Source organism: Loa loa (genome assembly GCF_000183805.2).
Source record: "Loa loa unplaced genomic scaffold supercont3.60, whole genome shotgun sequence".
Taxonomy (NCBI): Eukaryota; Metazoa; Nematoda; class Chromadorea; order Rhabditida; family Onchocercidae; genus Loa; species Loa loa.
In genome coordinates this window covers 43,873-58,024 of record NW_018108240.1, presented here as the reverse complement: position 1 = coordinate 58,024, position 14,152 = coordinate 43,873, and the positions used below count along the sequence as shown (strand labels likewise).

Below are 14,152 nucleotides of genomic sequence, written 5' to 3'. Positions count from 1 at the left end.
TTCTATATGACCATCTAATATAAATTTAAATATATAAAACAACACATACATACGCACAAAAAAAAAAAAAAAAAACATTTTTTGTTAATTGTTATTGCAATATTTTCAATTTATTTTATAATTCATAATGAATTTTAAATTTGATATAAAACTTTGTTGCTACATTATTTCACAATTTGTCATTATTTTTTTCCTATTTTTCAATTATTTATTTTACTTTTTATAATTTTACACTTTTTACAATTTCATAACTTTACTAATAGTAATTCTAATCATTGATGATTTCATATTTGTGATTCTATAAACTTTAATCAAAAAATCGGCATGATGTCCCTATTTCATGCATGCATAGTTAATCAAATTTTGAAATTTCATCTTTGCTCTTTATAGTAATGAATATCTAATTTATGCATCATATTTTAATAATATTTTCACACAACAATATACTAATTAATTAATTAAGCTTCGAGCGTTATCTACGACAATATATTAACCAATTCTTGTCATTATTAATAGATTAAGTTTGTGGTAATTAGATATTAATAAAATGTGCATTGCATCTTAAAACATTCATGTTTTCACTTTTAGTGTAATACATCTTTCAATTGTGTTGACATATTGCGAATCCCAAGAAAATTGATGACAAATTTCATTAATTTCAAGTTTTCCAATCACATTTTGATACTATGACATGTTAGTTATGCTGGAGGGCTTCCATGTCAATATTTTATGCAGAACTTTTCAAAATTAATAATTATTGAAGGTTTCAGAATGGTAAGACGAGAGTGAGGAAGAGAGAAATTCATCATTTATTGAGTATGAGAGGAGCAAAGAAATGGAGTATATCTTAACCGGTTATATATCATACATATATTTCACTTAAATTATCAAAGTTTTGGGTGAATTTTCAGGTAAATTTTTTCTGATAATACATTGAGAAAATGCCAATTTTATATACAAATGCGAAATGTTGCATTAATTAAAAATAGAAAAAATAAATAAATAAAACATACGAAAAGAATGGAATTGATTAAAAAAATTTTAAGGATATTTATTGATTGCTATTAAATTTATAAACGAAATACTTAAAATTGTTAATATATTATCAATTAGCAGAAGAATAGGTAGTATAAATGCAGGATTGAATTATTAATTGTTTGATAATAAATAATCAAAAATTAATCTTTGTTAACATGCTTTTTTAACGATCATTTATTTTCATACAATTAATAAACAAAAATATAATTTTTTGTCATTTTGCGCCAATTTATTTCAGCTAAATTCGAAAACTACATAATAAACGATATCTAAAATATGCATAAATTCTAATATCTATAAAAAAAGTATTGTCTATGAGGAGATATTTAGACATATTATGAAGATGTATGATGATATGTTATGACAAAATGGCTTAATTTCACTTAAACTGCTTGCCATAATTTAAGAATTAAAATGAATCAATGAATGATAGAAATTACCCAAAGTTCCTCTTTAATCAAAATAGTAATATCTATTTCAAAAAATTTAAAATATAATTAATTTATCAATAAGATAGCTATATTATGGGCACAAAGAAGTATTGGATATATCAGCAAGAGGTCAAATATAGGTTCATTCGAAATATCTTATATAAATTTGAACCATTTAATCATTATCAAACTCTTTTCTTTTTTTCATCAGCAATCTTACATTCATTTATAGCATTTATTAATTTAAATATTTTATTGAAAAAAATTCCCAAAAAAAAGAGATGCAACAGAATACATTCGTTCAAGCGCTTTATTAAAATGAGGTCACAATACGGTTAATTAATAATTGATAAGAATTAAATTTCATCAAGTAATACAATATTTCTGTTTTTTTTTCACAACAATTCATAATGTTTGCGAAAAAAAAAAGATTCATAAAATTTGGAATTGATGAATATTCCGTTACTGGCCAAATGATTTCAGATAACAGTTATATGATAATGATATATGACTTGTAGAAGAGCTATTTATAAATGAGCCAAATGTGTTTCCTATAATTTGCTTAAGTAGTATTTGTTTGCAATAGAAAAAAAAAAGAAAACAAAAAACAAAACAAATTAATGCAAAAGAGGAGGAATGATTTTAAATCATTAATATATTGTTGAGAAGTATGAAAATAATACGTGACCACGAGGTTATTCATAAAGTTTTGACAATAAATAAGCTAGGCAAGCAATATTAGCAAAACTTTGAGGAATAAAATCATCATATGCAAAGAAAAAAAATAAAAGAAAAATAAGTTTTCATGGAGTAATTCAAAGGTTTGTTGAAATAGTTTGCTCGAAATTACCTTACTTTATACAATATAACAATAAAATGAATTCAAACATTGGCATAAACAAATTGGTACTAAAAGGTTGCTACCTATATATGAAATTTTATAATTTAATGGTCATTGATTTATACGATTGATTTCGATGTTGCAAAATTATCTTTTAATTTAATGGATGTAAATTATAATTTTAAAAATGATATTCGAACTTTCAATTCTGCCAAATAATATGGTAATAAAATTGAAATAATGCAACCTGCAAATGCTATCGAAGATAAATATAACCAGCAAATAAATCTACAATGATACAGATTCATTTTATGGTTGATATTATCACTATGCATTAGATCATTGTTGCATTCAAAATACTACGCGATTTATCTGGAAAAAAAAATGAATGGTGAAGAAATGACGAATAGATCCCTAATGATCTTAATGAATTTTAATTCTAAAATTGAAAAGTTAATGGAAATATTTCGATCCTAAAATGATGAAATTAGTAGAAGGGTTATTTGCAAATTTTAAATTTATGTAGTTTCCATCATTTCGGCCGAATAACGACAAGCTTCTCTCAAACACTGGTATTAAGGCCCAAAAGTTGGGCATGATCACTTCCATTTTGTTCGTCGGTAAGCTTGGAATGCACTGGTACTGGTGGCGTTGATGATGTTGACTGTGGCAGAATATGACTTCCAATCGGCACTGTCCTGAAAAACAATTCAGCTATATTTTTGAGCGTTTTCTTCATGTCTCCCCATTCTACGAATCCTCTTTCAAATGCAGTTCAATATTTAGTGGTATCTTTACATAAAATTTGAAGTTGAAATTCATTTAAAATTAAAATTCGAATTATTCGGAAAATTACTTGCTACTCCGTATGATAGTTGTTTTGATTGGACTCGATGGTCGCTTGGATAAATTGGCTACCGACTCATGATACTGCTCACTATACGGTGCACTCGCATCAATAGCACGATACTGACCATTAGTTTCACCGCGATACCCGCTACCACCATCAGCTATTACAGGAGCAGGACCACTAGTTGGTCCTCCGCGATAATGCAAATCGCTTTCATTACCATGATACATACCATTCGTTTCGCTTGACATCGAGTCTGTTCTTGCCTTCGTAAATGGTCTAGTTTCCGAGGACTATAATTTGTTAACTTTTATCTTATCACAAAAAAAGGCAAGAAAAAAATATTTTTTCAAAATTTCTGTTGAAAAACTCTTTGTGCAATTATAATGTTGTACTATAATGATACTGTCTAGGTGTTTAATCTTGAAAACTAAATAATATTAAATATTCGAAAAGTATCCAATTTACTTCTTATCAAATATTCGATGTTTTTAAAATTAATCCAAAGATCATTTCACTATTATTGCACTTTTACTATCAATTTTCAAACTTTCATCTACAGCTAAATTTCATTGAAGATAAATTAAAATGAACTAATCAATGAAAATATTTACCCTCCAGTCACGGCTTACCATGGAACCTCGAATCGGCATTTTGTATAACGATGAAATTTTCTCCTCCGCTTGCTGCCGCCTTTTCTGTTTTAAAGTCCAACAACACAAAAATATAAGGACAATTGCCTGAAGCAATATTTCATTTCAAATCACTCTTTAACAGTTCAATTCTTTCTCACACTCTCTTCTCGTCCTCTTCTAATCCACCTATTTGGTGACTTCATAGCCAAAATAGGATGAAGATTTGGAATGACTGGTTTTCGGCATATCAGGCATGAAAATTTCTTTCCTTCGAAAATTCACCTTTTCTCAAGCGTATTTTGCACTCTTAGTTTATATAATAATGATTGTAAACTTTCTTCAAAACTTTCTATATTAAATGATAGTAATGCGAAATATGAATTTAACAAATGACTCAAAATTTTCATTTCTCTCCAAAAACATACCATAATTATACCGATTGTTGAAAATATCGCGGTGAGCCATTTGAATAAATTATCTTTTTCACGCGAACGACACCATGGTTGTGACCCTTTGTTCCATTCAAATCGATAACTATTCGGATCGTTGTAGTCCACAACAATACCACCTGATCATGTAATCGAATTTGACGATTCAGGTGGGCGAGTAATAAGGATTGAGAATTTAAAATTTCAAAATTTTACTTCATGTTAGCAATACGACAATGATTTTAATATTGAAAGTAAACTTACACTTATATTCATAGTCGCCTTTGATCCAATGCGTTTGAAAGCAATCGAAGCGCGCCACATCACCTTCCAGATAACCGGATGACAGCACTGGTGTTTTCATCAGATATTCGGGATATTCAATCATGATCGGTCCACAACTATTATCTGCAATGTGATGAATTCATTTGATTATTTTAAATTTATTGGAAAAAAGAAATTAACCTTTGAAAGATTAGTTTTATTTTGTACAAAGAACTATGAAAATATGGAATGAAGTTCAAAATATACTTACAATGTCTTGAAGCATGCATTCTGTCATTTGAAAATGAATTCCAACTATTTTGTGCTTCCATGCCAAGTACTCGAGCATTAAATAGCAAATAGTCATTAAGGCATGAAACAGAATCACCACATTCTTGAATTATTTGACTCGGATTATCTGGACAATAATCAATACCGTATTGTTGCTCGTATAAATTTTGCAACGGTTGCCAACTTGCTGAAAAATTGGAAATTATTAAATTGAAAAAAAATTTCTAAATAAACTTTGTGTGTATGTGTCTGTCTGTGCGTGTGTGTGTGCGTGTGTGTGTGTGCTGTGAAATCTGTAATTAGTAAGTTAAAGACAAAATATAATTTACTTCGATCACTAAGCTGTAAATCACGACACGTCTGTAATCGTTGGCTGAGCATTTGACCCGTCATTGGTACAAAACGATATCTGCCACTGAAATAAAATTAATTCGTAAAATTAATTTATAATTTGTAGAAGTTTCGAAGTAAATTTAATCAAAGTGATTAAATATAAGCAATGTAAATTACTGTTAAAAATTCAAAAACTGAGCAGAAATTAGAAGAAAACAGGGAATTTAAGCAATTTCCCTTCCGAAATACCCAGCGAAACAATATCCAAGCAATTTAGTCCAATTGATAAAGTTGAGTTAGAATAGGCATACTAGCCTTTCTAACACTGCTAATTAATCAGTTAATTAAGGTGAATGAATTTGCAATACTTCAGTATTTTACGAATCGCTTAAACTAATATACTATCAATATATTCTTAAGTTTTGGAATTATATACAAATGTGAAAACCGATCAATTAAGGTGATTGATGTTAAATTATTAGATAAACATACGTTTCATATTCTGCAGCAGTTTTATAGATGGGTTCACTTTTGATGTATACTTCTGGGAATACTTCGAATTTTTTGTCAATATCCTGACTGGTTGTGAACATATTATCGGTTGGGATATTCTGATTTAATGTACCCATTGTTTGCCTGGAACCTGCTTCACCGGTACCCGGAATAAGATCTGCAATAAATAAACAACAATATTCTCTTTAACATTATCCGACATTCACTTTGAGGCCAGAATAACAATAATTGGAAAATTTACAAAGATATTAAGAAATATGTTTTCCGGAATCCTGATGATAGAATTAAATGCTGACCTGCGAAGACTCCAATAACCGAAATGAACTAATAGATTAAAAGGCACACTTTGACAAATTGTCATTGAAAACCTGTTTGGGAAAGCAGTTTTATGCCAAAAAGCAATATTACACTTATTTATGTCCGGTCTAAACTGGTGCTATATTATTACGGAATGAGTTTTCACTGAATTACAGGATAAATCATCGGAAGATTGGTCTAATAATACAACAAATTACAGATAAATTCTCAAGCAATATTTCATGGATTTAATTAAAAGGTAAAAATAAAAAATCTGTAGCTATCTTAGTAAATATCCTAACAAAAATTCTGGAAATTACAGATTTCAGGAAGTAACGCATATAAGATTATCTTCATCTAAATACTTGTTAGAGATCTCTTATAAATTTTAAATTTTAAATTGAAAAGTATCCAATATATACAATTCGAAATAATTTGCTGACGAATTCCTTCTGCATTAACGTCACTCAGACTTAAACCAGATAAGTAGGAAGCAGACGTTTGATCCGGAAATGGTCGCATAAGACCGGATACACGTGGGAGATTATATCGTGTACGCATTTCTTGTTCCCGAACCTTATCACCATCTGGACGCTGCAAATAATTAACAATTGCATTAAAATATTTAATCATATATTAGAAAAACTTGCAAATATTTCTCTTTATGTGTTAACACCAATGATTTGCACATTTATAAAAATTATTACCCTTCCAGGTGAAGAAATTTGAAAACTTACCACACCATATTGTGGAGGTACACTAAGTTCAACATCAAGTAAACCCATACTTTCTTGATACATTGATAAACGATCAATATCAAGATTATATGATTCACGAATACGTATCCCTACTTGTGCTTCTTCCAGAACCACATAAATTTCCGGTTGACCTCGTTCTACATTATTGACATAAACCATTACTCCTTAAAGCAAATTTCAGGATGACGATATTCATGATTGCTCAAGAATACAAATATGGTCTATTTTGAAACTGGAATGAATTGTAAGATGCAATTGTTTGAATTCAATTCAATTCTATTAGCCTTAATTCATATGGATAATTTAAGGTAACTTACCTCTAAATCGCTGAATTCGCATTACATCAAAGTAGCGGAGTATATTGCCAACAATAATGCTTGTACGATACCGAAAACGGCGGGTATCTTTACGAGCAACTACATGTACTCGATCAGTTCCAGTTGCTTCGATTGCTATTCCAGTAATAACAGTTGCATTTGTAGGTTGCACCAGGTTTGCCTGTCCTATTTGACGCCCAAGCAAGCCTATGCGAATATCATTAATCTTTGATTCGAGTAAATAAATAAATAAATGATTAAATTCATTAATCGATTAGTTGTGATTATTGACAAAATTAGTATAAAAAAATAATTAAATTAAATGAACAGAAATTTTTAAATTAAAGATTAATGGGAAATTTAAACAGCTTACTGAAATCAACTCTGCGATCCGGATAGCGTTCCAGTCGTACTTGAATTCGTACTTCTGGTGTTGTTACAGTTTTTGGGATATACAAAAGTGTGAACACTCCTGGTTCATCAAAGATGAACTTGTCATTATCGATGGTACTGAAGCTTACTGCTCCAAGTGCTTCGCCTTGAAATTAATAAATATAAAATTCGTTTTCATTTCATTAAAACTCGTGTTTAATTCACTGGAAAAAAATATATATAACAATAAATTAATGCATGAATGAAAAAGCTGTCATCCGAATTGTTCGATAGCATTTAACAAATATACCACAACCTCCCCCGTGTTAGAGTTTTAATTAGCTATTGAGATAGATACCATTAAATAGTCAAAACGATGGATCTAACGAAATGATGGACATCACTTTAGTACGTCACTTAGTTGATTTTCGGAATATATTTGCACAAATTTTCAACATATGAATATGTTAACAATAAAGATGAAAGTGACGCGTAAAATTCAAATTTAATAAAGTTTAGTAAAGCGTAAAATTCAATGGTATTAATTTACTGGAAAATAACGGAACGCATACCGACGGCCGGAGGCTGATACTGCTGACATCCACTACTTGGTCGTCTCCAGTAAAATAGTTGACAACGGAATTTTGCATATTTGCAGCAAAAGAAGTAGGGCATGTAATCGTGATAAAATACCGATAGACCTGGGACCTGAAATCAACAAATTCCGATTAAAAAATATTATATCAAGGTAAATGAACACTACTGCAAGATGTTATTGGTAAACTATAGGAATGAAGACTTTTGCAACTTCGTCAATAAAATGACGTAAAAGAATGAATTAATACGACCATAGGGCTGTATTAAATAATTAAGTGGAAATTTTCGAAATTTTTTCACCTCAAACTGTCCAATATATGGATCGGTGCCAAATTCATAGGCACGTAGTGGGTAGCCAGGATTATACGGTGTATCATCGGTTACCTTTATTACCGGTTGATAAGCTGTTTGCATCAATTTACCTTCTTCATCGTAACAACATACTTGTCCATAATGTGTTTGGAAACGCCTATAATGTTAATTTTACAAAATGTTTTAATAACAAACGATTAATGGAAATCTTTTTTAAATCTCATTTCAGCCAATATTAATTTGAATAATTTCAAAATTATTTAAATAATTTCAATTTCCCAGAACTTATATTGTCAAAAATTTTTAATCAAAACCTACGCTGTTTTTGCATTCTCATAACCTGAACCTTCACCAGCATATGAACCATAAATATTTTGGGCACTCATATAGCAATTCTTCGCACCAATCATTGTTTGACATGTGATATCACGAAATACCTAAGATACAAACAAATTTTTTTTCCTATCCCAATTTTTAAATATATAAAATATGTTAATAATGAAAGTTCAAATACTTAAAGACTACTGTATCATTAAAATAAGAGTTTTTTTTTCAATGTCATCCAATTAATACTTTTCAATATTATTTCAATTTCCTATTTGCAACTAACAATATTCACACAATTAGTTTAACCTGAGAGCAACGAGGATGTGGCATAAAACGACCAATATCTACACGTGCTTGACTTTCGATGCATGGACAAGATGCATTAGTTTCCGTGTCACGAATAAAATTATACTGTGCTCCATCTTCTGCGAACCTAAATTTTGAAATTGTGTAAAAATTTTAACAAATACAAAAAAGAATATAAAATTTAAGAAATACGAAAAAAAGTTGCTTTTAAACTTGCAAAATTTAAGAAATACAGGAAAAAATGAAATACAAAAAAATAAATAAAACCATTTTAATTTTTGATAAAAAGAAAAAAGAAGAACAACAATTGTAGACTCAACCAATCATGACATATTTCGGTTGCTTTAGTTGAAACAAATTGCATTCTGCTTTCTGCATCCTGTTGTGAATAGGATGATGATACGAATTGTGGATTATTAATAGTCCATAACCAATGGATTGATATTGGTGGTGAAACCAATCTAAAATAATTTATAATTATTTGAAAGATATGAAATATCTCGTTAAAATGTTTTAAAATAATAATTAAACATCGTTGAAGAATTAAATTCCGATTAAGATGTGTTATTTATCTGAATATATTCTTTGATGTTTTATAGAAGAAGGAAGTAATTAAACCCGGAAGCTAGATGAGTCAAATGTTGTGAAGTATCCTCATTGGCTGTAACTGGTGCTAATTTCAGGTAACCAAAGCGATATGAATAGAGTGTATTCGTTCGTTCCCAGTCTGTCAAATACCATTTCTCAACCTGAAATATAAAAACTAAAATGTTGCCTTTAAATTAAGTTATCCTAATTTAATGACCTATTCTGAAACTCTTGGTGTACTTGTAAATTATTAAGAATTCTGGAAAACTTCAACTCATTCAAAAATTATTTCCAATACTTGATACAAATTAATTTTTTCTTCTTGTGGCTTCCAACGATATTCCAGTGAATTTCGATTGGCATATGTTGCTAATCGGCATAAAACCCGATGTTCCGGACGGAATTTCTTAATCTAAAATGGACAAATATTGGATGAACAGTTTAATAGTTAATAAAGTGAAATTTTTTCCAGAAATGATTTACATTCCTAATTTCTAACTGTTATATTGATCATTTATAGAAGCTACCTGATCATCAGCTGCTTCTCTGTAACCTATGACATATAGACCAAGCTGTACAGAGTACAGTTGATCGTCGCTTATTCGTATGCTGTAATCCTTGTAATCAAGATCTGGATTTGTGAAATTTCGTGGATACCATGTTATTGGCATTACCTAAAATATAATTTTATTATCCAAATAACGGTCAGTTATAAACTAAATTCTGTATTTTATAATTTTATAATATCGATTTATTTAAATTTAAATTAGGAAAATTTCCGTACCGTTTGTAATATCGGATTCCTGAACCATTCGTATATATTACCAATATCTAGACGCATTGGATCTAACGTTGGTGGTACTTGAAAAATAAAAAACAAAAGATGGATAATAATTATACAATGTATTATACAATTGATATAATTAATATTACTAGTAAGATTGATTAATCTGAAATTAATGATTGATTTAGATTTAAAAGGTGAAATAAATTTTTGTCATGAAAATATAAAAAATTGGACATTAATGTGGAATTTTTAAAAGTGTCATAGAATTTTGTTTGTGAAATTCTTGAATTGTGGATTTATCATTGTTAACTAACCGAAATAGATGTATCCAACGAATGCTTTATCTTCTTGATGAGATCCGGATTGTGGTTGGAAATAAACAGTTTTAGTACCCCAATCGTAAATTTTTGGAAGATGACATCGAGCAATAGCTGAATTAATTACAGTGCACGATGCTGTTTGACGTTGTTCAATCATTAAAACGTACGTCTGACTACGATCCAAGCATAAAGCATTCACATCCACACTTGTCTCACCTAGCATGTTTGCTATATTTGGATAAATCAACATTGGATCTGAAATCAAATATGATAACTTTGAAATGGATGAAAGAATGGAAAAAAAAGAAACTTTGGAAGAATTATTTTCGATGGTTTAAAATTTTGAGAATTTTTGATACTAATATTGAATTCTTTGAAAATGGCTAAATGGATTTATTGATGAAAATTTGATTCGAAAAAAAAAGCTTGACAAATATAAACTTAATTTTAGTTATATCGGCAATTTAGGATGTGTACATTTTCATAAATATCAAACATGAGTTTTTTTTTCTTTTCTTTTTTTTGTTACGTATAGATAAAATGTCACAGGACAATTGTGCATGTAAACATGATTATATTTGTTTGTTACAAGTAAATGACTTTACTTTATTATTATTAAAATTTAATTTTAATTTTTTTATTTTTTATTTTTCGCACAAAAATTCGTGTTTAATAGTGTGCACATAGATATCCATGTGAAATTTTAAAAATTAGTCCAAATATTAAACTTCAAAATTTCACTTGAACTTACATGTACCACCAGTTTTATTCGAGCATCCGGCTGGTCGAACAACATCATCAACACGAAACATATACCGCCCACGAACCATATGAGGTACACCAGAACGTTGTGCCAATATTGTTGGTGTATTTTTATACATGAATGTTGGATCAACTGGTACACTACCGGTATGATTGCCACCATTGAAAAGTGCCTGAATTAAAAGAATATGAAAATTACCGAAATTTATAACCTTTTAAAATTAATAAAAATTCAAACAAATAGCTGCTTACTTGACAACGACCACTTCTGGAATTCATGCGAAAATCTGCAGCATCAAATCCAAGTTTATCGTAATTCAAAATGACATAACTTAATCGACCAGGCTAAAAAAGAAAAAACCATCTTAAAAATTTCAAATTTAAATGGAAAAAAGACGACAAGTTCAATTATCAATTTTAATATTTTATTTCGTTCATTAAATTAACTCATTTCTTTTTATCAAATAATTGCATAATATATTCGGAAAAATTAGCCAAAACGATTACATTTTTTACTATCATTATTAGCAAACGAAGTATAACTTTAACTTGATATAATTCTATTGAACTTCAAAATTAACAAAATAATCGAATAATTATTCATACTGTATTTTACCTGATCTGTCAACCAAATTGCTTGATAAGTAGATAATTGACCAGCATCGATATCAGAACGACCAACAATGGCTGATGCTGTATTGTACCATGTAACTACCAATGCTGCATCTGCACGAAATGCTGTTGCACCAGCAACTCCTTCTATAAATTTTCATTTATATTTTCAATATTAAAATTTCAAATCATTTTATTTAATTGTATTAGAATAAGATTTAATGAACCTTGAAGCCATCGCATCATTTGATCGAGGAAGTAATCGCTGTTATGATCGCAATGGACATATGAATCAGATGTACTAGGACAAGCCTGCAATTTTCAAATAATTAATTTTTCTGAAATTCTCAAAAATTCCAACTTTAAAAATCTTTTCACATTAATGTCAGATAATGAAAAACAAACTTGACTGGCTGGTTGCCTGAAGAAATTTGACTGTTCCATGGTACCACTAAATGGTATGTTAACGTTGCTACCACGACCAAATAATGATTGTCGTAGCATTAAACGATAGTAAACACCGGTTTTCAACCCTGGGCTTGGATTTTGTACAATCTGAAGTAATAATTACTAATTAAAGGTGCCAACAAATTCTTTAACATTAGAACAAATCAACAATTTCGGATAATATCATTGTGATATTAACAAATTAGCGAATGTCTGCGTAATGTCTATTGACATATACTCAAATGCATTATTTCTGGCTTGCTTTAAGTAAATTTGAAAACCTGTTGTTTGCATAAATATGGTGCAATCATTGCCGGATCCTGTTGCTGTGGCCAATTAGTTGATTCTACGCCAACGTTTATTGTTGGACCTTGATCCAGTACAGTTGCAAATGCAATGTATCCATTTACCGAAAGCTTTAAATTGTATTTCATTAACTTTTTACAAATTTAGTATAACACTTACATTAAAAAGATATGATCGCATAAAGTTTTTCTAACAAATTATATGAAATTTTAGGGAAATTTTCCGGGGAAAAATTCCAAAACTTCAAGTTTGAATTTTCGAAAGAAAATGACAAAAAAAAAAAGAAAAGAAAACAAACTAAAACATACCACTGAATAGTTGTACAAACCACCATAGAATGGAAAAAACATATGCAAATTAATTGTTTGCCCAGAAGTAAGCATTCCAGGATGTACCTTTTGATCACCTGCTTCAGGTCCGAATGGTACTAAGTTTACTGAAATATGAAAAAATATTGCAAATTACTTATCATTAGACTTAATTTAAAACAATTTCAGTATTCAAATTGAATAAATTTGGTAGTTCAACTTTTATAAATATTTTTTTTTCAATCGTATCTAATGTGACATACCATATGCTGAAGTGCTATCACGACCGGTAAAAATTTTGGCATCTTCTTGTCCTGGATTAATATTTTGTTGATTTGATGATGGTACAGGATTTTGTTGAGGTATTTGTTGAGCAAAACTAGGTATTAATAAGTATGTTATGATTATAACAAGTGAAAAAATCCTTGCTAGCACCATTTCAAACTTTTCGGTACTTCGAAACTTTCCGGATTTAAGACAAATCTTTGCTTGATAACTTCCGGAATCTGAAAACACTTTTATATACTGCTAATATGTATTTCAATATTCATGAAATAAATACGAATCAATAATTGTAATGCTGTATTGATCTATAACTATGCATCATAAATTTCGAATTAAATACCAAATTTCTTGAAATCATCGATATTCTGTGCCATATTACTCTACTTTTTCGACATTTTTAACATTCCAAATTTTAGGATAGAAATTTTAAAATCACTGAAGTAAAATGGCTGATAAAAGCAAGATGTCATTTAATAAGATGATAAGATGAAATATGAATTGATTGAAAGAAAACGATGAAATGAATCATAGAAGATTGCATAAGTGCATTTGAAAGGTTCAATTTATGCGAAATATTTTCTTCTTGAAGAAATGAATTTATAATTTTACGACTTTTAAACTAATTTCACAACAGCTTTTTTTTTGCATAAAAGTTCATAGATTAATTATTGTCCAAACAAGTTACCTATATCAAACAGATGATGAGTCATTCAGCTAATAATGTAACATGTTTACTTAAGAAAAGCAAAATAACAAGCAAAAAAAGAAGATAATTGTTAAAGTTAAACAATTCAAAATTTTCCCAAAAAAAATAAGTAATTTTTTTT

The 14,152-nt window shown here is 29.2% G+C and overlaps 1 protein-coding gene across 1 annotated transcript; it reads right to left on the bottom strand.

The window, feature by feature from the left end:
- Window positions 1-2,808: 2,808 nt before the first annotated feature.
- Window positions 2,809-13,478, bottom strand: LOAG_07737 (AMOP domain-containing protein; the record flags this gene model as incomplete). The annotated part of the gene is made up of 30 exons (XM_003143270.2): window positions 2,809-3,008; window positions 3,167-3,453; window positions 3,775-3,900; window positions 4,221-4,363; window positions 4,488-4,631; window positions 4,759-4,965; window positions 5,108-5,193; window positions 5,604-5,781; window positions 6,344-6,515; window positions 6,659-6,843; window positions 6,997-7,203; window positions 7,370-7,534; window positions 7,941-8,076; window positions 8,266-8,434; window positions 8,596-8,714; window positions 8,911-9,037; window positions 9,231-9,371; window positions 9,529-9,659; window positions 9,797-9,910; window positions 10,026-10,172; window positions 10,283-10,359; window positions 10,600-10,860; window positions 11,357-11,540; window positions 11,620-11,712; window positions 11,984-12,126; window positions 12,207-12,291; window positions 12,385-12,534; window positions 12,708-12,842; window positions 13,041-13,168; window positions 13,304-13,478. 30 exons carry the CDS (start codon window positions 13,476-13,478, stop codon window positions 2,873-2,875), a joined length of 4,551 nt encoding a protein of 1,516 aa, XP_003143318.1. The 3' UTR covers window positions 2,809-2,872.
- Window positions 13,479-14,152: the final 674 nt, after the last annotated feature.